The sequence below is a fragment of the Telopea speciosissima genome, chromosome 6 (assembly GCF_018873765.1).
Source record: "Telopea speciosissima isolate NSW1024214 ecotype Mountain lineage chromosome 6, Tspe_v1, whole genome shotgun sequence".
Taxonomy (NCBI): domain Eukaryota; kingdom Viridiplantae; phylum Streptophyta; class Magnoliopsida; order Proteales; family Proteaceae; genus Telopea; species Telopea speciosissima.
Genome location: NC_057921.1, coordinates 51983506 through 52010748, shown reverse-complemented (window position 1 = coordinate 52010748; position 27243 = coordinate 51983506). Strand labels below are relative to the sequence as shown.

Genomic DNA, 27243 nt, shown 5'->3' with positions numbered 1-27243 from the left:
ACAGTGGCGGTAAATCGTCCTGTGAAAGAATCGTCCAGGAAAGTTTATAAAAGCAATGCTCGAAGGACTCATGCGGAGGTACCATGCATCAAGTTATCTTTATAAGCGTGGGTGTCTATTTGTATTCGTTCAAATATTATAATATTATATTGATTATCATATATACGGTTTTGTCCATATAAAAATCAAGAAAAACACAAATGCATGCCTTTAGGCTTTATCATCTTAAGTTGCAATTTTGTACTCCTAAAGGTACAAACATAATCCCTAAAAAATATGAGCTTTTACAGTTACAAAATATTAAATTTGAGAGAGAGAGAGAGAGAGAGAGAGAGTCACAATTTGGAAAAAGCCGCATGTGGTTGAGTGTCTGTCTGTCTATCATGATAATAGAGATTCAAGAGTGTTGTTATGTAATAGATTAACTACAGATATTAGTTAGATACATTTGAGGTGATATAAATATATATATATAACTAGGATTTCCACTTACCTAGCTAGCTTAGCTTAGCTTAGCTCCAGTTTAATTAATATGAGCGTAAACGTAAAAACTGGCTGAGGGTTTAGAATAGTACTTCTTCAATTCTTCCTCTTCTTCTTCTATTTACTGATTTTATTCGCGTGACGAAAGCATCCAAGGTGGGATACCATTATTGGTCCGGGCATGACTTCGACCTCCTTCCTTCCCTGTGCCTCTCTCCTGGTAATTGCCACTGCATCAAAACATACTCAACTATGTTTAGTTTAGTAACCACCCTATGACTCAGAGACAGAGAGATCTAGAGAGATCTAGAGAGAGAGAGAGAGAGAGAGAGAGAAAGAGAGAGAGAGAGAGAACCCAATGTTCAGGGAAGAAAGTGGTTGTGACAGCAGGAAGGGAGGTGAGTTCTGGTCCTCATTCTGAGGCCCCAAATGCCCCTGTTGGGCAACAAGTGCCTTCTCCTTTTCCTTGAGCTGTTTCAAAACAGATATATAAATACAGGACTTTGCTACACATTTCAGTATTTCCCTAAAAGTGAAATTAACAAACATAGAAGTGGAATGGAATATCTCCTATGAAGACAAACGAAGCTCACCTTCTTCATGAGCTGGTTATTTTGCTCCTGCAATGCTTTCTCCTGTCACATAAGCAAGTGAGATGGTGCTGGAGAAATTTTTACTTCCGGTTTTAGTTAAACTAGTCACACCCTGACTGAACCAACAACCTCAATTTGAATCCAACCCCCGGATGGGATGGAGCACAACACCATTAGATAATGCAAACAAATTCAATGTAAAAGGGCAAAAGATCAAGAAAATACTTAATAAATACAAAAAATAAAATGACAAGATTTTTTGCATGGCCTTGTATGGTGCACGGTTGCGCAGGATGCCTTTGGATGAGAATAATGGGGGTTGAAATGACCAAATTCCCCATTTTACAAATCCTTGTGTGCTGCCTCTATATGGCCGTGCATGAAAACTTCCCCCAAATAAAATTGTAAACATCCAAAACTAATGGTTTTCTTCACCATCACTATGCCTAGTGAAGTATAATGCTTCACTATTTGTCACATGAAAGTGTATGGATTAGTCCATGTGATAGAAGACCAGGAAAGTATTTTGGTTCAATTTCAAATTAAAATGAATAGAGGAAGTAGCTAAACATACAAAAGATGCCATTTATATTCTGTATTCTTCTCCATTTGAATACATTTTGGCAATTTTATTAAAATTTTGAATCAAAGTTTGAACAACTTTCTTTGTTTACTTTGGAATAAAATTAAACCATTGAGATGCATGTGGGGACCTCTATCACGTGGATTAACCCATGTATTGCCAAGTGACAAATAGTGAAACGTTATACTTCACTAGGCATAATGACGCCAAGAAGGAGGCTATTTATTTACATATAACATGGGAGTCATCAATCTATGTCAGGACTCAGATATACTTGAGTCTTTGTGATTTCAGTTCAACTTCAACACACGACCTAATTTACTGTCATAAATCTCACTTGAACTAGTGCTAAGGCATCTTTCTAGGGTAATGGCAGCAAATGAATGAGTTCAGCAGTTCCTCATATCAAATTATTGACTCTAGAGATATGGTAATATGGAGAAGACAAAACAAATTAAAATTGTTTGAAGCACCGACAGAATTGGAAGCACCCCTCGTTTCAAAGAGGGGATGACAGTTATTCACATTTCATTTGATGGTCAAAGGCGAATTGAAAGCTAAGCAGTGATAATTTTAAGGATCCCCCGGTAAAAAAACAAGAAATGTCTCCTACGTTACCCCTAATGATCCATCACTACTGATTTGAAGCTACACTTGATTATCTCTATTAATTTGCTCCCTTTTATGTCTTTTTTCTGTTCTCTCTTAACCTCTGTCATACATAAATTATGATAATACTTTTCTGAATTATCTGCTATTGAGAGTTCTGTACATCAAGGTCTTACCTTTTTCTGGAGGTCGGAAATGGAATCATACATAAGCTGATTCTGCACAAAAAAAAAAGAATTCTCAGAGCTCCAGTTGACTAGATGAGAGTTTCAACTCCTGTGACTTCATGATAAATACTTAATAAAACAGGATTAGATTTAGATTTTTTATGTTAGCTGGAATTCTAAAATCCATCTATTATATAATTCCCATGTTTCATGAAAGAAACATCCACCTATTTGGTGGAGGTTTCAGTTCCTATGAAACCTGAACCCAAAACTCAGTGGTTTTGATTCTCATGATCCTATTGGATTCTATGAATTGGACAAACTTCAGGGCTTGTCTAATAAATTTGACAAGTAAATTTACCTTTCTTGTCCGTATATGCTTAAGAGCAGTATCAAGCTGTTGCTCTAAATTTTGGAGTTCTTTGATACTCAAGGGCTCGAGATCTTGTCCCATGTAGTGCCTGCAAACGCCAAATTACAATCTGTTTGGTATATCCTCTATATGCATGTGCTTGTGTACTCACTGACATGCTATTAGATCAATATACCTTTGGTTTTTCTGTAGAATCTCAATCTTAGCCTTTAGTTTAGCATATTCTAAAGACCAGTTTCCCTATGAAATATTCAGCAAAGTGTAAGATAACAGCTTGGTATACAATTTAATCTAAACAATCATGTTATGAAAGGAAGTAACGCATTCATGAGAAGTCAACTTGATTAAAGTTTTATATTTGAGCAGAAATTCCTCCTAAGCAAGGTTCGAGGTTTCGGTTTCATAACCGATCGAGATGTTTCAGTCGAAACCAAGATTTCAACCTAAATTTTTTTTTATTTTTTTATTTTGAACTTGGGTTTCAGGGCATATAACCTAATTCGGTTATGATATTTGTAGGACATTCTATTTTAAACCCTATAAACATAGTACAACTCTTAGATTTTTAAAAACTACACCTAAAATGGTAGTTTGACTGTAGATCCTAAGTTGGTAGACCTAGACTACACTGTATATATACATTGATATGACATATTTCACACAATCTTTGGTATTAAAACACATATAACTCAAGTAAACTAACAATAAACAATCATAATGAGACTTTTTGTATTAGGTAGAGCACAAAATCAGCTTTCCAACAAGTCTAAAACTGCTTAAATCTGATTTATATTAATAGATTTATGTTCCGGTCAAACCCTATTCGGTGTGTGTGAATTTTATTAAAGTCGCAATGAATGAAAATAAATTTTTAGGTATCAAAACAAAAGATTATTTTGCTGATCTCTTGGTTTTTAATAATGTTTTATCATGATAAGATTTATATAAATTTTAGATTTGAAAAAAAAAACCTAACATTTGATAGTTGAAAATCGCATCTACCACCGAAAATTTAGTTTGTGCTCTTGAAGTGGGGGGTTAACTTTTTATTATGTTTAAATTTTATGTTTTAACTATTTTTATTTGAATTCAAATAAGAGGGTATTTGTTTATTTATGAATAATCTCTTAAGTAAATAGAATAACAATTATCAAATCATTATTGTCAAGAGCATGATATCCTCATTTCAAAATGGCTAATACTGAATTTTTGACCGAAATCTAGTAAACCTTAAGTTTCACAGCCATTTTTGTTTAAGTGGCTTGAAAAACTGAGAAAAATACTCAGGGAAACCTCAAACTATGCTCCTAAGTACAACTGAAGTGATACTTTGTCAAGTAATAATTCAGGAATTTTTAAGGGGACAGATTCCATGGCATACCTGTGATTCAGGATCAGAGAGCACAAGCTGTCGCTCAGCATAAGAATATTGCTCGTATCTTTCAAGGATCCTATCCATGCTGTCATAAGATGAAACCTTAGAATCTACCAATAAAGGATTGATGGAAAAGTAAATGATGTTAAGTACATTCCTGCACACACAGAAGGATTCATCATCCATAATTCACTTCACGTGCCAAAAAATGCAATGGGTTTTATATCCATACAGAGAAATCCTTGTGATATGAAATATTTGCTTCACCTAACCAGGTGAATCCTGGAAGTCTTATTGAATAAGGAAATCACAAGAGCCTGACATACACAACTTGACTGCTACTTACATACCACAAATTAAAAAAATGGACTACTGTTTAGCTTATTGTGGGGACTTGCCAAACTTTGTCCATAAATTTTCAGAATATGTGTTCTTAAGGTGTGATGGATAACAAATTGCGGCTCTCCTCTTTAGTGTATCTCTTGTCAGTGGAGCTTCATCAATTTTCTTCTCTGTTGTGAGTCTCTGGCTATCTGCAGGCTTTCAAGGACTTCACAGGGACAGCATCTAGCCAAATCTGCTTGAATCTGTTGGTCTGTATGCAAACCTCTAAAACAATACAGAAAGATTCAGTCTTGTGCTCTGTCTAATTCTTGCATTGACCTTTCTGCATCCTATGTTTGCTGGTATTTAATGACATTCTTGGCCTCCATGTTTGGGTCTTTCAATCACATACCTTGGATCTCTGTTGATGTGGATCTTTTTGGACAGGCTAATGCCATTACTTCATTCTTACATGGACACTACTAGTTCAGATATTACTGCTCACCACTTTACCTATGATCATTCTACTACATGATAATGTTTGTTTCATCTGGGATATCTTTCCTGTCAAATGTCCCAGATTTTGGGGCACACCCTCATGGAGATCATTTAGATCTCATATAAAGAAAGGAAAACCAGATTCTTCTGTGGTGGTAGATGCTGAGTTCATTCGGGTTTATACAGTGGGATTGGGATCAGGTTGTCAAAGGCATGATATCCAAGCACCACTGTCAAAGTTAAGCTTTAGAGTGTCTAGGGGTCAGAACATGGTATAGAGGACGATAAAAGGGAAGAGAAGAAATGAGCTGAAACGTCTCTTCTTCTCTTGTAGTTTCTAGATGCTTCTTTTTACACTCTCGGACAGAGTTTTATAATGGTTTGTTTATTTATTTTGCAAACACTTTATACATTTGAACCCATCTCAGTCAACAAAGCAAGACACTACAGACAAAGAAAACAGAACACAACTTAATATAAGAAAATAGGACAATAACTTCAATATTTCGTGATCACTCTTGAGCTGTCTAAATTCTGAAATTTCTCTTTTGGAAGTGATTTTGTAACAATATCAGCAAGTTGCTCTGACTTGCAAATTTGATCTGAATTTATTTATTTATTTATTCTGTAACGAAGTGATGCTTGATGAGACTGTGTGTAATGTCCAGATGAGGTATATGTTCTTTGCATTGCTATGGCTGAATAATTATCACAATGGATCTCAGTGTTTTCTTCTTGCCTCTCCTCAGTGTCTTCTATGATTCTTCTCAACCAAATTGCTAGTGAAGTTAACAATGAAGCTGAAATATATTAAAATTTAACCGAGAATTAGCAATTGATTGTTGCTTTTTAGGCACTGAAAAAAACATGCCAAAATCAAGCGTAAATGCATAGTTGGAGGTGCTCCTCATCAATACAACCTCCTCAATCACTGTAACAATACACAATCAATTCAACTTAGAAGTTCTGGAAAATCTATTGCCATAGTTAACAGTCCCTTGAATCTATCTCAGAACCGTTTTTGTTGCTCCAAAATAGAGGTGATCTTGGGTTGTTCATAAACCTGGACAATAAACATGCTGAACATTATATTTGGCCTTGTAGTAGTGAGGTGTAACAAATCACCGAATAGCTTTTATACATAGAAGCATTTACTTCCTTTCCACTGTCATCATTCCTCATTTTTCACCCACTATAAGAGGTGTGGCCATGGGCTTGCAATTATGCGTTCTGAATTTATTGAGGATAGTTTCAGCATTATCTCTTATGAGATATAAAAACACCATCATCATCTTCATATATTTCACTACTAAAAAAGTGTTGTAGAAGCTCTATATCTGTTAAGAATAGCTGTATTAGGGGTATATATGTACATAACCCATCTTTTATGTATTTTTTGTTTCATTTGTATGAGGCCAAGGGTCTGTGTATAATTATATATTCTTTTCAATATAAGTATGTTAGTCTCTTGTTTTGAGGGATAACACACCAAACCAAAACCGTGGCTGCTCTCTTGAAGTTTCTTCTCTTCTTCTTCTTCCACTCTAAAAACTAAAATGGTATTAGAGCATTGATCCTGCTGTTTGCAAGTGATTGAAGGAAGTTTGGAGTGTGAAGAAGGGTTTCATTCACCTGTTTTCTGCTGCTGTTCGAAGGACTGGTTAGGTCATCTTCTCCAGCTTGTTTCTCTCTCGTTTGGAATCCAAATGGAGTGCTTTTTGGTGCTCTAGTTTTGTTTCGGGGTCCTCTTTGATCTCATTTGCTTCTCTTTAACCTTCTCAAGCACCCATTCATTCCCATTGCATCTAGGTTTGGCTGTTCGCCTGCACTTCCGCCGACTAGAGTTCTTGTTTGGCACCTGCTCTTCAATAGAGCCTTGTTTGGCCATTTTTATGGTTCATTTGCATCGTTTTTGGGTAAGGAGCATTACTCATCTTTACTCCGCTGCTGTTTGAGTATCTTCTGAAGATCTACAAGTGTTTCTAGCCTTTTTGGCTATTGTTTGCCCTGTTTTTGTACCTACTGTTTTGAGGCAAACCTGTTTGCTTGAAGTGCTGCTGTTTGCTCCTTTTAAGTGGCAGATTTGGGATCAAATATGGGTGAGAAAAATGTCGAGACACCCTTGCCCCTTGTGGAAATAACTCCATCTCTCCCTTCTTCCTTTGAGAGCCCCAATATCCAACTTCCTATTGCCAAGCTTGAGAACCACAACTATTTGGATTGGTTTCGATCCATGAAATTGATTCTTCGATGTAGGGGGAAGATGGGGTACATAAATGGTAGCATCAATGCCCCCTTTCCTACCGAGCAAGGGTACTCCAAATGGGACACTAAGAATTCTCTTGTGATGGCTTGGCTTCTTTTCTCAATGAAGCTTGAGATTGGAAGAAGGTTTATGGGCAAGGAGACTGCAAAAGACATTTGGGACAGTGTGGCCCGTATCTTTGATCGGGTTACGGACTCTACAAAGGTGTACCAACTTCTCCAACAGATTGTTAGCCTGCGTCAGGGTGATAGAAGCATCTCTGACTACTATAGTCTTGTTGTGGGCCTGTGGGAGGAGTATGATCACTATAGAGATCTTCAGTTGTGTCTTGATGATGAGGTCAAGGTGCACCGATTGTTTGAGAAAGAGAGGGTCTTATTTCTCTTTGGCGGCCTTAATTCTGGTTTTGAGTCTCTTAGGGTATAAATCCTTGGCCGGCCAAGTCTTCCCTTACTGGAGGAGGTGTGTGGATATCTACAGAGTGAGGAGACCCATAGGGGTGCCATGGGGACTGTAGGATTAAGCGCTTGCCAATCCCCCAAAAGACACATTGTGAGGGAAGGTACAACTTTAATTCCTTATTGCACACCAGTCAGCGCGCATCGCTTCCTCACCCGAGCCTGGATCTGGACAGGGCATTTTAGGTCACTCCCAACAATCCCCCCCCAAATGCACGCTCAATAACAGAGCACCCATGGCACCGGGGAGACTCGAACTCGCGACCACCTGCTCTGATACCAATTATAAATTCACCTAGAGGGGTGTGAATAGGTGTAGGTTCAAAAATTAAAAGAATTATGTGGAATTAAAACCAAACAATAAAGATAGAGAAGAGTAAAGACAAGCAATGCAAAGAGACACAAGCAATTTATAGTGGTTCGGCCAATATGTGCCTACGTCCACTCTTCTCACCTTAGAGAGAATTTCACTATTTAGAATCTTGAGTGAGCAAGAGGACTCGTACAACTACTCTTGAGAATATGAGCAAGAGAACTCAAAAGCTACTCTTGAGTTAATGAGCAAGAGGACTCCTTCTCTTGATTCCGAGCAAGAGGATTCAACAACAATTTTAAACAAAGTAAAGTAAAATACTAAGAAGTTTAAGATTACCTCAAACCTTAGTAGAATAGGTGCTACCTTTCAATTTATGCAGCTTGAATGCAAACATGTATGAAGGGAGTAAGAGTGAGATTGAACTTCTTTGATCCTCTTTGATCTTGAGTGTATAATCTCACTAGGGAGTAATTGATCTTTTAGAGCTCTTGATTGTGGATAATTGTTGTGTTTAGAACACTAATCAAGAGGGTATTTATAGGCTAGAGGTCTAGAACCAATTAGGAATCCAATTAAGAATTATATTCAATAGTCCATAAATAATCCGGTATGCTGGATGGGAATCCGGTATGCCAGATTACCTAACTCCTTTTTAAAAATAAGGAATAACGGTTATATTTAAACAGACATAGGTGATCCGGTATGCTGGATAGGGATCCGGTATACCGGATCAGTGTTCACTGCAGTGCTTCAGGAATCCGGTATGCTGGATCTCATCCAGCATGCTTAACTTAAACACTGTGAGTGATTTCTTGATATTTTACCCCTGATCCGGTATGCCGGATTGGGCAACTACAGAGTATTTTAAGTCTAATTTCCTTGGGGATTATTTTGGGTATTTCAAACCCACTTGGTCACATGGTTAGGGGGTAAAAAAGCCTCCTAAGGTCATTCTAGATGGATGCATGCGTGTGTGTGTGCATTACATCAAATGTGACTTAAAAATAACAAGAAATACATATTTGTAATTTTTACAACGCTTTTAATCGAGAGTCTTCAATTCTTCGAGACTTTGAGCTTCCACAAGTTAGACTTTGTTTTTCAAGCTTCAATCTTCTTTGAGCATGGTCTTTGTACACTTGTATATGCTCCCCCTCACTTGATGCTATGCTTTGACTCTAAAAACACTTAGAACATAAGCATTAGTCCAAGTCTTATTTGTTATCATCAAAACATCATCATAAGGATGACTCGGAGGGTATAGGGTGTAGGGTCATTTTTCTTTACAAGCTAGAAACGGTATACCGGATGTTCAAATTTTTTGCCCGTTTTATAGCTGTTACAGTGCATAAAGAGCCTATATAAAGTCCTATTTTTTATATCTTTCTGATTCACTGTTCACTTTACTCTTCATATTCTCTCTAAACATCTTAAAATTTCCATCTCTTCAACATCTCTCTTGAAAATGAGTCGAAGAAGCAAGAATGTCATGCCTAAGGAGCAACAACCATCCAAGAGAGGAAGAACCGGAAGCTCTTCAAAACCTCAATATGCTCCAGGAGACGATCATCTCTTTCGTTCTTCCGAATGCCGTGCAAATTGACCTCTTTATCTCGCCCAAAAAATTGAAGAAGGCCGCGAAGTTGACACATTCTCCTTCAATAGCATTCAACTTGAGAGGATGTTCAAAGACATCAGTTGGGAAGCTCTTCTTAATATGGATGACCCTTGCTACCCTCAACTCATCAAGTATTTCTACACCAATATTTATTTCAGCGGGGCGGATGAATCCTTGAAGCTACACACCTATGTGAAGAGTGTTCACATAGAACTTACTATTGCCGCTTTTGCTAGTCTTCTTGGAATCTCGTGTGATGGACCTTGCATCTTTTGGACACTAAAGAGCACCATTTTCAGAGATTTCATTGACCACAACGAAGTCTATTCATCCATTTTGAAGCAATATGATCCCCAAGCAGGCACCGTTGTCACCGGTAGACTTCGCCTCATTCCCCATGTGATTTCTTATATAATTCAGCACAATTTCATTCGGGAGGTGATCGAAGCAAATGCCTCACTCCTCAAGCCTATCTCACATATTGTGTGTATACCTCTACACCCCTTTGTCTTCCATACTTTATAATGCGTTATATAGAATCTTGTGCCCACCCCCAAAAGAGCACAAATCTTCCATATGGACGTCTTCTTACTCGCCTTTTCAAGGCTTTTGACAATGATCTCACTCATGAAGAAGAGTCCACTGTGACATTTCAGTACATCACCCGAAACAGTTTCCACATTATTGCCATTCCTCCTCCTTCGGATGTGTTTGTTGAAGAAGACGAAGACTTAGATGGAACTGCTACTCCTCCTACTCAAGTTCAAGAAGGTATTCCAGCATCCTTACACGATTGGGTGTCAAACATTGATGAATACATGGACGAAGCCAACACTCGTATCATGGAACTTGAACTTGGACAACAACGAATTCAAGATGATGTGGCATCCCTACGGGCTGATGTGAGAAAAGGTTTTGACAACATGTACCTGCGCCAAGACAAGATTCATAACTCCATTTAAACTCTTGCGCTAAATCTTGGACATCTTTCTCTTGATACCCTGGGAGCAACTCCACAAGGAGTTCCACCGTCGTTCGCCAGTGCATCAAGTTCTATTCCCCCTCTTCCACCCCTTGATCCTTCTACTTGATAGTTTTTTACCCCTCTTTTTGATAATGCCAAAGGGGGAGAAGTACTTAAAGCTTGAAAGTTGTAATAATGAATGTTCATGAATGTTTATGTTTTATGGTCTTATTATAAAGAATTGTTATCCCTTGTATACATTATTGCTCTCCAGTATTTATCTTTTGTGTCTTATTTGTCATCATAAAAAAGGGGGAGATCGTTAGGGAAAATGACCCTACACCTTATACCCTCCGAGTCATCCTTATGATGATGTTTTGATGACAACAAATAAGACTTGGACTAATGCTTGTGTTCTAAGTGTTTTTAGAGTCAAAGTATAGCATCAAGTGAGGGGGAGCATATGCAAGTGTACAAAGACCATGCTCAAAGAAGATTGAAGCTTGAAAAACAAAGTCAAACTTGTGGAAGCTCAAAGTCTCGAAGAATTGAAGACTCTCGATTAAAAGCTTTGTAAAAATTACAAATATGTATTTCTTGTTATTTTTAAGTCACATTTGATGTAATGCACACACACACACGCATGCATCCATCTAGAATGACCTTAGGAGGTTTTTTTACCCCCTAACCATGTGACCAAGTGGGTTTGAAATACCCAAAATAATCCCCAAGGAAATTAAACTTAAAATACTCTGTAGTTGCCCAATCCAGCATACCGAATCAGGGGTAAAATATCAGGAAATCACTCACAGTATTTAAGTTAAGCATGCTGGATGAGATCCAGCATACCAGATTCTTGAAGTACTGCAGTGAACACTGATCCGGTATACCGGGTCCCTATCCAGCATACCGAATCACCTATGTCTATTTAAATATAATCGTTATTCCTTATTTTTAAAAAGAAGTTAGGTAATCCGGCATACCGGATTCCCATCCAGCATATCGGATTATTTATAGACTGTTGAATATAATTCTTAATTGGATTCCTAATTGGTTCTAGACCTCTAGCCTATAAATACCCTCTTGATTAGTGTTCTAAACATAACAATTATCCACAATCAAGATCTCTAAAAGATCAATTACTCCCTAGTGAGATTATACGCTCAAGATCAAAGAGGATCAAAGAAGTTCAATCTCACTCTTGCTCCCTTCATACATATTTGCATTCAAGTTGCATAGATTGAAAGGTAGTGTTGGGAGTGACTCAAAATGCCCTGCCCAAATCCTGGCTCGGGCGAGGGAGCGATGAGCGATGCGCGCTGGTTGGTGTGCAATAAGGAATTAAAGTTTCACCTTCCCTCACAAGGCATTTTTTGGGGGATTGACAAAGCTTAATCCTACAATTGGTATCAGAGCAGGTGGTTGCGAGTTCGAGTCTCCTCGGTGCCATGGGTGCTCTGTTATTGGGCGTGTATTTAGGGGGGGATTGTTGGGAGTGACCCAAAATGCCCTACCCAGATCCCGGCTCGGGCAAGGAAGCGATGCGCACTGGCTGATGTGCAATAAGGAATTAAAGTTGCACCTTCCCTCACAAGGCATCTTTTGGGGGATCGGCAAGCGCTTGGTTCTACAAGTAGCACCTATTCTACTAAGGTTTGAGGTAATCTTAAACTTCTTAGTATTTTACTTTACTTTGTTTAAAGTTTTTGTTGAGTCCTCTTGCTCGAAATCAAGAGAAGGAGTCCTCTTGCTCATTAACTCAAGAGTAGCTTTTGAGTTCTCTTGCTCATATTCTCAAGAGTAGTTGTACGAGTCCTCTTGCTCACTCAAGATTCTAAATAGTGAAATTCTCTCTAAGGTGAGAGGAGTGGACGTAGGCACATATTGGCCAAACCACTATAAATTGCTTGTGTCTCTTTGCATTGCTTGTCTTTACTCTTCTCTATCTTTATTGTTTGGTTTTAAATCCTCATAGGTCTTTTAATTTTCGAACCTACACCTATTCACCCCCTCTAGGTGAATTTATAGGGACTACTCCCACTGTTGAGCACTCTACTCTTGTTTCTTCCACCCCTCAGGACTCCACTAAGGGAGCTGATAAGGGGGCTGCTAAGGGAGATGATAAGGGAGCTGCGAAGGGCCGATTCTTATGTGACCATTGTGGCAAATTTGAGCATACTAAGGACTTTTGTTGGGATCTGCATGGGAAGCCCCCTTCTGGTTCCTCTGGGGGACTGAAGGGACAGCGGAAGAAGGGGCCTAAGGCTCATGTTGGAGTCATTGAATCTAATCCATCCTCTCTTTCCAAAGAAGACATTACTGCATTTCGTCTGATTGTGGCCCACCTGGATGGTTCCTCTGCTACTCCTACTTCCACTGTACTACAGGCCTCTTCCTCCTCTGGCACCATACCTTGGGTCATTGACTCAGGTGCCATGGATCATATGACTGGTAAGTCTCAGCTGTATAATTCCTATTCTATTTGTTCTGAGAAAGATAAGGTAAAAATTACTGATGGTTCCTTCTCTTTTACCCTTGAAGTCTATCTTTCATGTTTCCAACTTTATCACTAACCTGCTTTCAGTTAGCCAATTAACTAAATCTTTGAACTGCTTTGTCACCTTCTTTCCTACCCATTGTCTTTTTCAGGATTTGGTGACTAGGAGGGTGATTGGCAGTGGTCGTGAAACTAACGGCTTGTATGTTTTGGAGATTGGTGCTTCCCCTGTTGTGCAAGCTCAGTCTTATGTTTGTGGGCAAGAAGGTGGACGTACTCAGGAGAATATTTTACTTTGGCATCGTCATTTAGGGCATCCTTCTTTTTCTGTTATGAGGAAACGATTGCCACATTTATTTACTTCTTTTCCTGTCACTCATGTTTTTCATTGTGAACCTTGTTTATTTGCCAAAAGTTATAAAACAGTTTATGCATCTAATGGTAATAGATCTACTTCACCTTTTCATCTTATCCATACTGATGTTTGGGGGCCTTTCCCTGTTACTTCTTTGCGTGGCTTTCGCTACTTTATTTCTTTCATTGATGACTATTCTCGGGTTACTTGGGTTTACCTTTTGAAACACAAGAGTGATGTTTATGTTGCATTTAAACTTTTTTATGAGTTAGTGTATACCCAATTTCAAACTCGGATCCAAATTATTCGTTCTGACAAAAGGTGGGGAGTATATGTATAGTGGTTTGGAAACCTTTTTTTCTGACCATGGCATTATTCATCAAGTGGCCTGTGTTGATACCCCACAACAAAATGGGGTGGCTGAAAGAAAAAATTGCTATCTCCTTCAAGTGGCTAGATCCCTTTGGTTTACCATGCATGTTCCAAAAACTTTTTGGTCTGATGCTCTACTCACTGTTGTCTTTATTATTAATCACATGTCGTCTAGTGTCTTGAACTTTAAGGTTCCTCTTGATGACTTACCCTCATGGTCTTCTTCCTTTTCTCTTCCTCTAAGGGTGTTTGGTTGTATTTGCTATGTACATATTAGCAAATCTGCTCGCACTAAATTGGATCCTAAGGCTCTAAAGTGCATCTTTCTTGGGTATTCCTCCACCTGCAAAGGATATAAAAGCTATCATCCTCTTACTCGTCGGTGGCTTCTCTCCAAAGATGTCCATTTCTTTGAAACCATACCATATTTTCAGTCATCTCTTCAAGGGGAGTATTCATCTCTTGGTGGTGGTGTTGAGGGTGAAGAGGTTCCCGAGTTTGTTTCATTTTCTTTCTCCTCTCTTGTCCCTATTTCCCCTTTTCAGATTGACAAGGGAAAGAAAAATTATGTGGATACTGTTGTTGAGGGGGAGCCTCCTAGTGCACAGGTGAACAGAGAACAGGGGGAGCTACTGGTGTATACGAAGGATAGGAGAAATCCTTCTTCATGGCTTCCTATAAAGAAGACAGGCCAAAATTCTTCTTCGTCTTCTCATCCTGAGCCTCCATCCATTGAGACAAGTATACCTCCCTCTACTTCTACATTCTCAGACTTAGATCTTCCCATTGCTCACCACAAGGGAACTCGGGCATGTACTAATCCCATTGCCAAGTTTGTTTCCTATGATTCTATCTCCCTTACAGGTATAGCCTTCACTGTAGCTATCTCATCCATATCTATTCCCAAGAATGTAGCAGAGGCTATGGTAGATCCACAATGGAGAGAAGCAATGAATACAGAGATGTTGGCTCTTGAGAAGAATCACACTTGGGACCTTGTTGAACTCCCTAAAGGGAGAATCCCTGTTGGATGCAGATGGGTATTCACAGTCAAGTTCAAGTCTGATGGTACTGTGAAGAGGTATAAGACAAGACTTGTCGCCAAGGGTTATACATAGGTGTATGGCATTGACTATCAGAAAACCTTTGCTCCAGTGGCCAAGTATAACTTCATTCATGTACTTCTCTCAATGGCTGCAAACCTTGATTGGCCATTGTACTAGCTTGATGTAAAGAATGCATTCTTACATGGTGACCTAGAAGAAGAGGTATATATGCACTCTCCTCCTGGGTTCAAGCATCCTGACGACAATGGGAACGTGTGTCGTCTTAGGCAGGCTTTCTATGGACTTAAACAGTCTCCTAAGGCTTGGTTTGAGAGGTTCAGATAAACCCTCCTGCAAAATGGATATACTCTAAGTCAAGCTGATTACACATTGTTTATACAAAGGAAGGGCAGTACTATTACGGCTCTCATTGTTTATGTTGATGACATTGTAGTCACGGGAAACAGTGAAGCTGAAATCTCAAAGCTTAAGCTTTATTTGGCTCGACAGTTTGAGATTAAAGATCTCGGTCCATTGAAGTATTTTTTGGGGATTGAAGTTTTAAGATCCAAGCAAGGGATCAATGTTTGCCAAAGAAAGTTTGTTCTTGATCTACTTACAGAGATAGACTACTTAGGGTCCAAACCAATCTCCTCCCCTATTGAGCAGAACCACAAACAAGGGGAAGATTGTGGTGAACCTCTTGTGGATGCTGAACAGTATCAGAGATTAGTAGGTAAGCTAATCTATCTCTCCCTCACTCGGCTTGACATCACCTACGCTGTTGGAGTGGTGAGTTAGTTTATGCATGCACCCAAGATGGAACATCTTGATGGAGTTTATAAGATCCTCAGGTATTTGAAGTCATGCCCTGGAAAAGGCCTTCTCTTCTCTAGGAATGGTCACTTAAGAAGTGAAGTGTATACAGATGCTGATTGGGCCGGGTCTATTTCTGATAGAAGATCCACCTCTGGATACTGTACCTTTGTTGGGGGAAATTTAGTCACCTGGAGAAGTAAGAAGCAACCTGTGGTAGTTAGGTTAAGTGCTAAAGCAGAGTTTAGAGCCATGGCTCATGGGGTGTGTGAAATCTTGTGGTTGAAGAAACTTGTTCAAGAATTGGGATTTGAGACGACTGAGCTTATGAGTCTATATTGCGATAACAAGGCAGCCATAAATATTGCTCACAACCTAGTTTAACATGACAGGACAAAGCATGTTGAGGTTGACGGACACTTCATCAAGGAGAAGATAGACTCTAAGACTATTTGTACTCCTTTTGTGAGGACAAATGAACAAGTGGCAGACATCTTCACCAAAGGACTTAGCTTTCATCACTTTAGTTTTATGTTAGACAAGCTGGGTATGTATGACATATACCACCCAACTTGAGGGGGAGTGTTAAGAATAGCTGTATCAGGGGTATATATGTACATAACCCCTCTTTTATGTATTCTTTGTGTCATTTGTATGAGGCCAAGGGCCTGTGTGTAATTATATATTCTTTTCAATCATATTAGTCTCTTGTTTTGAGGGATAACACATCAAACCAAAACCGTGGCTGCTCTCTTGGAGTTTCTTCTCTTCTTCTTCTTCCACTCTAAAAGCTAACAATATCATCCATTTCATATTTTTTCATCATTTCCCTTTTGAATTCTTGAACCATCTTCTCATTTCTCCCACAAAAATCAAGTCATCAACACATCAGGCAAGAATAAGAATGTTAGATTTAACATACAAAGAGTTGAAAGTTAAAGAATGTAGAAGAACAAGGAGAAAGATGAAAGTAGAAGGTTGGAGAAGAGAGATGATGGTGCAATGTTGTGTGTTGGAGTGTTCACTCCACCACACCTATATTACTTCACTAATAATAAGAAATGAGTTACATACACCTCCCTAGGGAGGTATAAGGTAAAAAAGGAAAATTACAATATAAGGCAACTAGACAACAATCTAGTTTCTAAAGTACCCATATTACATAAACTCTAACACTCTCCCTCAATCTGGAGAATAAATGTCATACATTCCCAGCTTGCATAAAAGGGCACTAAAATGATTAGGGATGAGCCCCTTGGTAAAGATATTGGCTAGTTGGTCGCCTATTTTAACAAAAGGGGTACAGATGTAGCCAGAGTCAATCTTCTCTTTGATGAAGTGCCTGTCCACGTCAATATGCTTTGTTTTGTCATGTTGCCCAGGATTGTGGGCTAAACTTATGGCAGCCTTGTTATTACAATAAAGTCTCATAGGGGCTTCAATATCGAACCCCAACTCTTGGACTAGCCTCTTCAACCATAGGAGTTCACAAACTCCATGAGCCATAGCCCTAAACTCAGCCTCTGAATTAGATCTGGCTACCATAGGTTGCTTCTTACACCTCCAAATGACCAAATTACCACCCACAAATGCACAATAACCTGATGTAGATCATCTGTCTAAAACTGAACCAGCCCAATCTGCATCAGTGGAGCTTTCAATTCTCAAATGGTTGTGTTTGGCATATAGGAGGCCTTTTCCTGGGCAGGACTTCAAGTACCTGGGGATCCGGTAAATAACATCAAAGTGCTCACTTTTGGGAGCATGCATAAACTGACTCACCACTCAACTGCATAAGTGATATCTGGGCGAGTCAAAGAGATAAATTAACTTTCCTACAAGTCTTTGATATTTCCATGCATCAACCAGTGAAGGTCCACAATCTTCCTCTAATCTGTGATTCTGATCACTAGCAGAGTTTGCTAGCGTGCAACCCAGCATTTCTATCTCTTTCAATAAGTTTAGAACAAATTTCCTCTGGAATATGTTTATTCCCTTCTTAGATCTGGACACTTGAATTCCCAAGAAATATTTCAAAGGTCCAAGATCTTTAATCTCAAATTGTTAGACTAAATAGGACTTCAATCTCATTATTTCAGCTTTGTCATTCTCAATCACCACAATATCATCTACATAGATAATGAGGGTTGTGATACCGTCTTTACCTCATCGGGTAAATAGTGTGTGGTCAGCTTGGCTCTGAGAATACCCATTTTTCAAGATGGTCTGTCTAAACCTCTCAAACCAAGCCTTCGGGGACTGTTTGAGACCATATAGTATCTTCTTGAGGAGACACACTTTACCTTCAGCTAAGGGAAACTTGAAGCCTGGTGGAGTTTGCATGTATACTTCCTCTTCTAAGTCACCAGGGATAAAAGCATTCTTCACTTCCAATTGATACCATGGCCAATCCCTATTAGGTGCCAGAGATAAAAGGACTCTTATCGAATTGTGTTTAGCCACAGGAGCAAATGTTTCCTGATAGTCAATCCCATACACCTGACTGTATCTCTTAGCCACCAACCGGGCCTTGTATCTCTCAATTGTACCATTTGATTGGTACTTGACTGTGTAGACCCATCTGTATCCAACTAGAACTCTCCCCCTGGGAAGATCAACCAGTTTCCAAGTGCAGTTCTTTTCAAGAGCCATCATTTCCTCAGACATGGCTTGCTTCCATTTTGGATCAGACATAGCTTTAGTGACATTTTTGAGAATAGAAACTGAAGAGAGGGCAACAATAAAGGTAACACCTGTAAGAGAAAGTGTATCATAGGGAACAAACTGGGGTACAAGATTAGTACAAGCTCTCTTTTCTTTTCTAATAGTAATAGGAAGGTCTAAATCAGAAGGAAGATGAGGGATGTCACTTGACTGAGGAGGATGAATCTCAGGATGTGGATCCAAGTAGGACTCTTGGCAGGTCTTCTTTTAATTGTTCTTCTTTCTCTTGTACACAAGGTGGTAATCCTTCTCGTTACCAGAACCACCACCTGAATTATCATGAATATCAACAACAACCCCTTCTTTGTGTTTCCCAATATCAAACTGAAATGGATGAATAGGAAAGGGGCAAGAAAAGGAATGAGAAAAGGGATGACATCAGTAGCCTCTTCATTCTTATTCTCCCCCTAAAGAAGATGTTGAGGAGTAAAGAAGGGAATAAACTCAAAGATGGTGATATCTTTGGAAAGAAGACGTTGGCAGGAAGAGGGATGGTGGCACTTGTAGCCTTTGGAACATGATGAATACCTAAGAGAGATGCATTTAAGGGCCTTGGGATCAAGCTTAGTCCTAGTAGATTTATTGACATAGACGTAGCAGACACACCTAAACACCTTGGGAGGAAGAGAGAAAGTAGAAGTCTAGGGAGATAATGTTTCCAAAGGGGATTTGGAGCCAAGAAGTTTATTGAGTATGCGATTGATTAAAAAAGCAGCAGTAAGAGGGGCATCAGACCAAAAGGTCTTAGGGACATGCATGCCAAAGAGGAGACTCCTATTGACTTCCAACAAATGTCGATTTTTTCTCTCAGCACCTATTGGGGAGTGTCAACACAAGCAACCTGATGGTTAATGCCATTGTCAGTAAAAAAGTTTTGGAGTCCACCATACATATACTCCCCCCCCTTTATCAGAGCGAACAATTTGAATTCAAGTACCAAATTAAGTAAAAATCAGCTGACAAATATTTTGAAAGGCAGCATAGACACCCATCTTTTGTTTCATCCAAAAAGTCCAAGTGGACTGAGAATAGTCATCAACAAATAAAACAAAATAACGATAATCAGACAAAGAAGTGTGGGAGAGGGCGCCCAAACATTATAGTGCACAATATGGAAAGGAACACTGGATCTACTACCATGATAGGGATAAGAAGAACAACAATGTTTAGCAAACTAAGTCCAAGTGGACCGAGAATAGTCATCAATAAATGAAACAAAATAACAATAAGGAGAACAACAATGTAGAGCCAAAAAAGTCCAAGTGGACCGAGAATAGTCATCAACAAATGAAACAAAATAACGATAACCAGACAAAGAAGTAGTGGGAAAGGGCCCCCAAACATCATAGTGCACAATATGGAAAGGAACACTAGATCTACTACCATGATAGGGATAAGGAGAACGACAATGTTTAGCAAAAATAGGGTTCACACTGAAATACATGGGGAGGAGGAATAAAAGAAAACAAGTGTGGCAATTTTTTTCTCATAACATCGAAAGAAGGGTGGCCCAAACGTTGATGCCACAACATCACAGAGTAAACAATACTATTGTTACTATGCCCATAAGCGTAGGACTGAGCAGTAGGTAGAGGGGATGTTCCTGGATCAAGGAGGTAGAGTCCCTTTTCTTCACGTCTACTGCCAATAATCCTCTTTGTCACAACAATTCAAGGATTTGGTTAGGTGGCTCACAGATAAGAGGTAAGTGTTAAACTTAGGAACATGAAGAACGGAGTTAAGGAAAATAGAAGAAGTCATAAAATATTATCCTTACCAGAGATAGAAGAAAGAGAACGATCAATGACCCTAACCTTTTCCTTATCAGAACATATAAATTAGGAATCATAACACTGAGATATGCCAATCATATGGTCAGTGGCTCCAGAGTTAATGACCCATGAAGAGGCACTGGAAGAAGCAAATGTAGAGGTCTGTAAGGTGGAAGCTGAAGAATCTTGTACTGCAGGTGTAGAAGAAGAATTATCCAGATATGACATGACCTTACGAAACACTGCAATATCATCATTAATGAGAGAACTGGTGTCAGTTTGTAGTCTAGATAGATATTCCATACGTTCATCCTCAGTCATCATAATGTGTGTGCTATGGCTCTCCCTCTCCTACTGCCATACATACAGGGGGACAACCATAGAGCATCCAACATCTCTCTCTAGTGTGCCTAGATTTGCCACAGTGATCACAACTGAATCTATCCTTGTCATTCCCTCGAGATGACCATTGGCCTCTTCTTCCAACCTCTGACATAATTTAGGAACACACGTAGAAAGTGGGGATGATACCCAAACCAAATGAGGAGTATACATTCTACCCAAAAAAGCCTTTCAAACATTGGTAAACACAGTCCAACAAGCAAACTAGGCATGTAACTCAACGAAACTCAGCTCCACCTAATGCGTCAAAGTATAATGGTAGCATACAACAACATGAGAGACTCAAACAACACAACTCACCAACATCAAGCAGCTGAAAGTATCACATACTATCTTTACAGGCAAAACAAACTGAAACAAAGATTGGCGGTGCAATTGCCTAGGTTGGTAGCTCCCTTCTTTACCAATAGCACCTTCTATCCATTATAAAACAATCCATAATCTTGAAACAATATAAAACTCAGCAAATAAAACCATCAAATAGGTTGAATACAATAGTATATCACAAAACAATCATTATTCCAACAACTGGCAGCATTATAGAGCATCACAGTTTGGACGCTAGGGTGATTCCAATGGCAATGGGCCAGGTCTAAGTTTCAACAAAGCCAAGATGAGGGAGAACAAGGGCTGTTTCAGAAAAAGGGTTTTTGAAATCGGGGTACTGTTCATGGAATAGTAATTTCTTGAGTTACTATTCACGAGTTGTCTTTCTTTGATTTGAGCTTCAAACAGCCAAGTCTTCACGTGAAGACCTATCTTGGTGCTTCCATAGGATTCATCAAGAGATATGACATGCTTTCTTCAAAGTTATCACATAGCAGCCCCTTCCTTGGAACCCCTTTGTAACCTAGGATTCCAAAGAGAGGGAAGAAGAAGAAGAAGAGGAGAAGAGAGAAGATGGTGCAATGTTGTGCATTGGAGTGTTCACTCCACCACACCCTATATGACTTCACTAATAATAAGAAAGGAGTTACATACACCTTCCTAGGGAGGTAAAAGGTAAAAAAAAGGAAAATTACAATATAAGGCAATTAGACAACAATCTAGTTCCTAAAGTACCCTTATTACACAAACTCTAACACAAAGTTGGTTCACTTTTGCTTCCCATGAATCCTTTCTCATTGCAGTAGCTATTTATTTATAACATGTCCAAGGATATTAGGAGCTTGCTTCAGCCCATACATGGCCTTTTTCAATTTATATATTTTCACTTCTTCTCACTCATACAATGCCTTGGGATTGTTCAACATAAATCTCTTCTTTCAATTCTCCATTTAAGAAGGATAATTTGACATCGAGTTGGTACAATAACTAACCTTTTTGGCCTGTTAAGGTTATCAGCAAACTTATGGTGTCTAATCGAGCAACAAGTGCAAAAGTTTAATGAAAATTTAAATTGGGCTGTTGAAAGTACCCTTTGGCCAATAACTTTGGCTTGTTTCATTGCACTAAACCATTTGAATTGAGTTTTACTTTGTAAATCCACTTCATCCCGATGATTTCTTTACTTGGTGGTTTCTCCACCAATTTTCATGTTTTGCTCTTCTCAATAACGTTAAGTTCATCTTGCATAATTTTTCTCGAACTCTCTTCTTTTAAAGCTTCTTCACAATTTTTTTTTGGTTCAATAGCACAAAAATTACATGTTTTTTAAATTTCACTCCAACTCCTCATTCTTCTAAGAGTTAAGCTTGGTGATGAACGTGAATTTAAAGAGAAACTTGGAGACGATAAGAATCTATCAATAAAGATGATTGAGGTGAATCTTCATCATTTGTGTATTCAATTATTGCTTTTTCATGCTCCTCTTCAACTAGGATAGTTTGTTTTAACACCATACATTTCTCACAGTTCCAAGTAGCATTTTCATCAACAATCACATCTTAGCTAATGACCACTTTGTTTCAAGGTTTTAGGTCTCGGTTTTGCCACTGGTTTCGCCAGGCCACGAAACCGAGATCTCTGCGAGATCATGTATTTTTTTTCCTGAACTCGATGGTAGGTTTTGGTGGCCATATGGCCAAGATAGGGGCTGAAACTTGACATTCCCCCTATTTTAGGCCTTCTAAACATAGTGAAACACTTAGTTTTTATAAATTCAAACCCAAAATGTTACTATGACTATGGACCCTAAGTTGGTAGTTTACAAGTTTAGACCATGTTTCTATTCAGTTTTAGAGAAGAAGGAAAAAGGAGAAGAAGAGAGGAGAATCGATTTGTGTTAATCTGTTGTGTCTCAACAAGAGGCAAACATGCTTATATTGAAAAGAATGATAAATTATAGAGGGGCCCCTGGCCTTATACAAATAACAGAAAACACATAAAACGAAATGGGGTTATGTACAAGAATACCCCTTAAACTAAACTCCTATTCTTAACACTCCCCCTTAAGCTGGGTGGTATATGTCATACATACCCAGCTTGTCCAATAAACAGTCAAAGTGATGAGTGCTAAGTCCTTTGGTGAAGATATCAGCCACTTGTTCATTTGTCTTCACAAATGGGGTGCAGATGGTCTTTGACTCGATCTTTTCCTTAATAAAATTTCTATCAACCTCAACATGCTTAGTCTTGTCATGCTGCACTGGGTTGTGGGCAATACTTATGGCTGCCTTGTTGTCACAATATAAACTCATAGGTTCAACAGTCTCAAATCCCAATTCTTGAACAAGTCTCTTTAGCCACAAGATTTCACACACTCCGTGAGCCATGGCTCTAAATTCTGCCTCAGCGCTTGATCAAGCCACCACAGGTTGCTTCTTACTTCGCCAAGTAACCAGATTTCCACCAACAAAAGTACAGTACCCTGAAGTGGATCGTCGATCAGAAATAGATCCAGCCCAGTCAACATCAGTGTATGCTTCAATCCTCAAGTGACCATTCCTAGAGAAGAGAAGGCCTTTTCCAGGACATGATTTTAAATATTTGAGGATTCTATAAACTGCATCAAGATGACCCATTTTTGGTGCATGCATAAACTGACTTACCACACCGACAGCATCGGCTATGTCAGGTCGGGTAAGGAAAAGATAGATTAGCTTGCCTACTAATCTCTGATATTTTTCAGCATCTACAAGAGGTTCACCACAATCTTCTCCTAGTTTGTGGTTCTGAATAATTGGGGAGGAGATTGGCTTACACCCTAAGTACCCTGTCTCTGTAAGTAGATCAAGGACAAACTTTCTCTGACAAACATTGATCCCTTGCTTGGATCTTGAAACTTCAATCCCCAAAAAGTACTTCAATGGACCAAGATCCTTGATCTCAAACTGCCGAGCCAAGTAAAGTTTAAGCTTTGAGATTTTAGCCTCGCTGTTTCCCGTGACTACAATGTCATCAACATATACAATTAGGGCTGTAATATTGCTGCCCTTCCTTTGTATAAACAAAGTGTGATCGGCTTGACTTTGGGTATATCCATTCTATAGGATAGCTTGTCTAAACCTCTCAAACCAAGCCTTAGGAGATTGTTTAAGTCCATAAAGAGCCTTCCTAAGACGACACACTTTTCCATTGCCACTAGGATGCTTGAACCCAGGAGGGGAATGCATGTAGACTTCTTCTTCTAAGTCACCATGTAAGAAAGCATTCTTTACATCAAGCTGGTATAATGGCCAATCAAGATTTGCAGCCATTGAGAGGAGTACCCGAATGGAGTTATGCTTGGCCACTGGAGCAAAGGTTTCCTGATAATCAATACCATACACTTGGGTATAGCCTTTAGCAACTAGCCTTGCCTTATATCTCTCTACAGTACCATCAGACTTGAATTTGACTGTGAATACCCATCTGCATCCAACAGGAACTCTCCCCTTTGGGAGTTCAACAAGATCCCAAGTGTGGTTCTTCTCAAGGGCCACCATCTCGGTATTCATTGCCTCTCTCCATTTCGGATTAGCCATAGCCTCTACTACATTCTTAGGTATAGAGATGGAGGAGATAGCCACTGTAAAGGCAACAGCTGTAGGAGAGATAGAATCATAGGAGACAAACTTGGCAATGGGATTAGTACAAGCTCGAGTTCCTTTGCGGTGAGCAATAGGAAGATCTAAGTCCGAGGATGGAGGAGTAGAGGAAGGTATACCTGTATCAATGGATGGAGGCTTAGGATGAGGAGATGAAGAAGGATTTTGGCAGGTCTTCTTTATAGGAAGCCATGAAGGAGGATTTCTCTTGTCCTTTGTATAAACAAGTAGTTCCCCTTGTTCTCTGTTCACCTGTACACTTGGACACTCCCCCTCAACAACAGTATCCTCTGGACTTTTCTTTCCCTTGTCAAGCTGAAATGGGGAAATAGGAACGAAAGAGGAGGATGGAAAGGATACAAACTCAGGAGCCTCTTCAACCTCACCACCATGACACTCCCCCTAAAGAGGTGACTGAAAAAAAGGAATGGTTTCAAAGAAAGAAACATCTTTGGAGATAAGCCACCGACGGGTAAGAGGGTGGTAACAGGTGTATCCCTTGGAGGTAGAGGAATACCTAAGAAAGAGGCACTTTAAGGACTTAGGATTCAATTTAGTGCGGGCAAATTTGTTAATATGGACATAGCTTATGCAACCAAAGACCCTTGGGGGAAGAGAGAAAGAAGAAGAAAGTGAGGGTAAGACCTCAAGAAGGATTTTGGCAGGTCTTCTTTATAGGAAGCCATGAAGGAGGATTTCTCTTGTCCTTTGTATAAACAAGTAGTTCCCCTTGTTCTCTGTTCACCTGTGCACTTGGAGACTCCCCCTCAACAACAGTATCCTCTGGACTTTTCTTTCCCTTGTCAAGTTGAAATGGGGAATAGGAATGAAAGAGGAGGATGGAAAGGATACAAACTCAGGAGCCTCTTCAACCTCACCACCACGACACTCCCCCTGAAGAGGTGACTGAAAAAAGGTATGGTTTCAAAGAAAGAAACATCTTTGGAGATAAGCTACAGACGGGTAGGAGGGTGGTAACAGGTGTATCCCTTGGAGGTAGAGGAATACCCAAGAAAGAGGCACTTCAAGGACTTAGGATTCAATTTAGTGCGGACAAATTTGCTAATATGGACATAGCATATGCAACCAAAGACCCTTGGGGGAAGAGAAAAAGAAGAAGAAAGTGAGGGTAAGACCTCAAGAGGTACTTTGAAGTTCAAGACACTGGAGGGCATATGATTGATAAGAAAGACCGTAGTGAGTAAGGCATCGGACCAAAAAGTTTTTGGAACATGCATTGTAAACCAAACGGACCGGGCTACTTCCAGCAGGTGGCGGTTTTTTCTTTCAGCAACCCCATTTTGTTGAGGGGTATCAACACAAGCCACCTAATGGATAATGCCATGGTCAGAAAAAAAGGTCTTCAAACCCCCATACATATACTCTCCACCTTTATCAGAACGAACAATCTGAATACGAGTTTGGAACTGAGTATACACCAACTCATAAAAGTTTTGAAAAGCAGCATAAACATCACTCTTTTGTTTCAAGAGATAAACCCAAGTAACTCGAGAGAAGTCATCAATAAAGGAGACAAAGTAGCAGAAGCCACGTAAAGAAGTAACAGGGTAAGGACCCCAAACATCAGTATGAACAAGGTGAAAAGGGGAAACAGATCTATTACTAGAAGATGGATAAACTGTCTTACAACTTTTTGCAAAAAGACAAGGTTCACAATGAAAAACATGATTGACAGGAAAAGATGTAAATAAATGTGGCAACATTTTTTGCATAATAGAAAAAGAAGGATGTCCCAAACGCTGATGCCAAAGCAAAATATCCGCCTGTGTACGTCCGCCATGTTGCCCACACACATAAGATTGAGTTGTTGTCACAGGAGAAGCACAAGTGTCCAGAACATATAATCCATCAGTCTCACGTCCACTGCCAATCACCCTCTTCGTCATCAAATCCTGAAACAGATAATGAGTAGGAAAAAAGATGACAAAGCAATTCAAGGACTTAGTCAATTGGCTAACAGAAAGAAGATTAGTAGCAAAGTTAGGAACATGAAAGACAGACTGCAAAGGGATAAGTGGAGCAACTTGGACATCTCCCTTCCCCGAGATGGATGAAAGAGAACCATCAGCAATTTTCACCTTATCTTTTTTCGAACAGACAGTGTAGGAATTAAAGAGCTGAGACCTACCAGTCATGTGACCGGTGGCCCCCGAGTCAATGACCCAGGGAGTGGGTGCAAAAGAGGTAGAGACCTATAAAGCAGTGGATGTAGTGGGAGCAGTAGAGGGGGATCCATCCAAGTGTGCTACAATCCGACGAAAAGCTGTTATGTCTTCTTTAGAGAGAGATGATGACTCAGACTCATGAACCCCAACATGGGCTTTAGGCCCATTCTTCTTCAGCCCTTTCTATCCTCCAGATGCAGCAGAGGGTGGTTTCCCATGAAGATCCCAACAAAACTCCTTCTTATGCCCAGACTTGCCATAATAGTCACAGGAAAAATGGCCTTTACCAGCTCCCTTAGTGAAGGGAGGACGATCCTGTGGAGTGGATGAAACAAGAGCAGAACGCTCAATAGTGGGAGTGGTCTCCATAGCACTTCTGCGGGTCTCCTCACTCCGTAAATAACCACACACCTTCTCCAGGGAGGGAAGACTTGGTCGGCCAAGTATCTGTACCCTTATGGGTTCAAACTCAGAGTTA

At 39.6% G+C, this 27243-nt stretch overlaps 1 protein-coding gene across 1 annotated transcript in view; it reads right to left on the bottom strand.

The window, feature by feature from the left end:
- Positions 1 to 592: 592 nt before the first annotated feature.
- Positions 593 to 27243, bottom strand: part of LOC122663968 (truncated transcription factor CAULIFLOWER A-like) — a 48833-nt gene continuing 22182 nt past the window's right edge. The window contains exons 3-9 of the mRNA XM_043859638.1: positions 4190 to 4268; positions 2984 to 3048; positions 2797 to 2896; positions 2445 to 2486; positions 1077 to 1118; positions 839 to 954; positions 593 to 713 (exon numbers count right to left, since the gene is read on the bottom strand). Of these exons, the coding sequence (XP_043715573.1) occupies positions 614 to 713; positions 839 to 954; positions 1077 to 1118; positions 2445 to 2486; positions 2797 to 2896; positions 2984 to 3048; positions 4190 to 4268 (544 nt within the window). The 3' untranslated portion in view covers positions 593 to 613. The remainder of the gene's footprint in view (positions 714 to 838; positions 955 to 1076; positions 1119 to 2444; positions 2487 to 2796; positions 2897 to 2983; positions 3049 to 4189; positions 4269 to 27243) is intronic.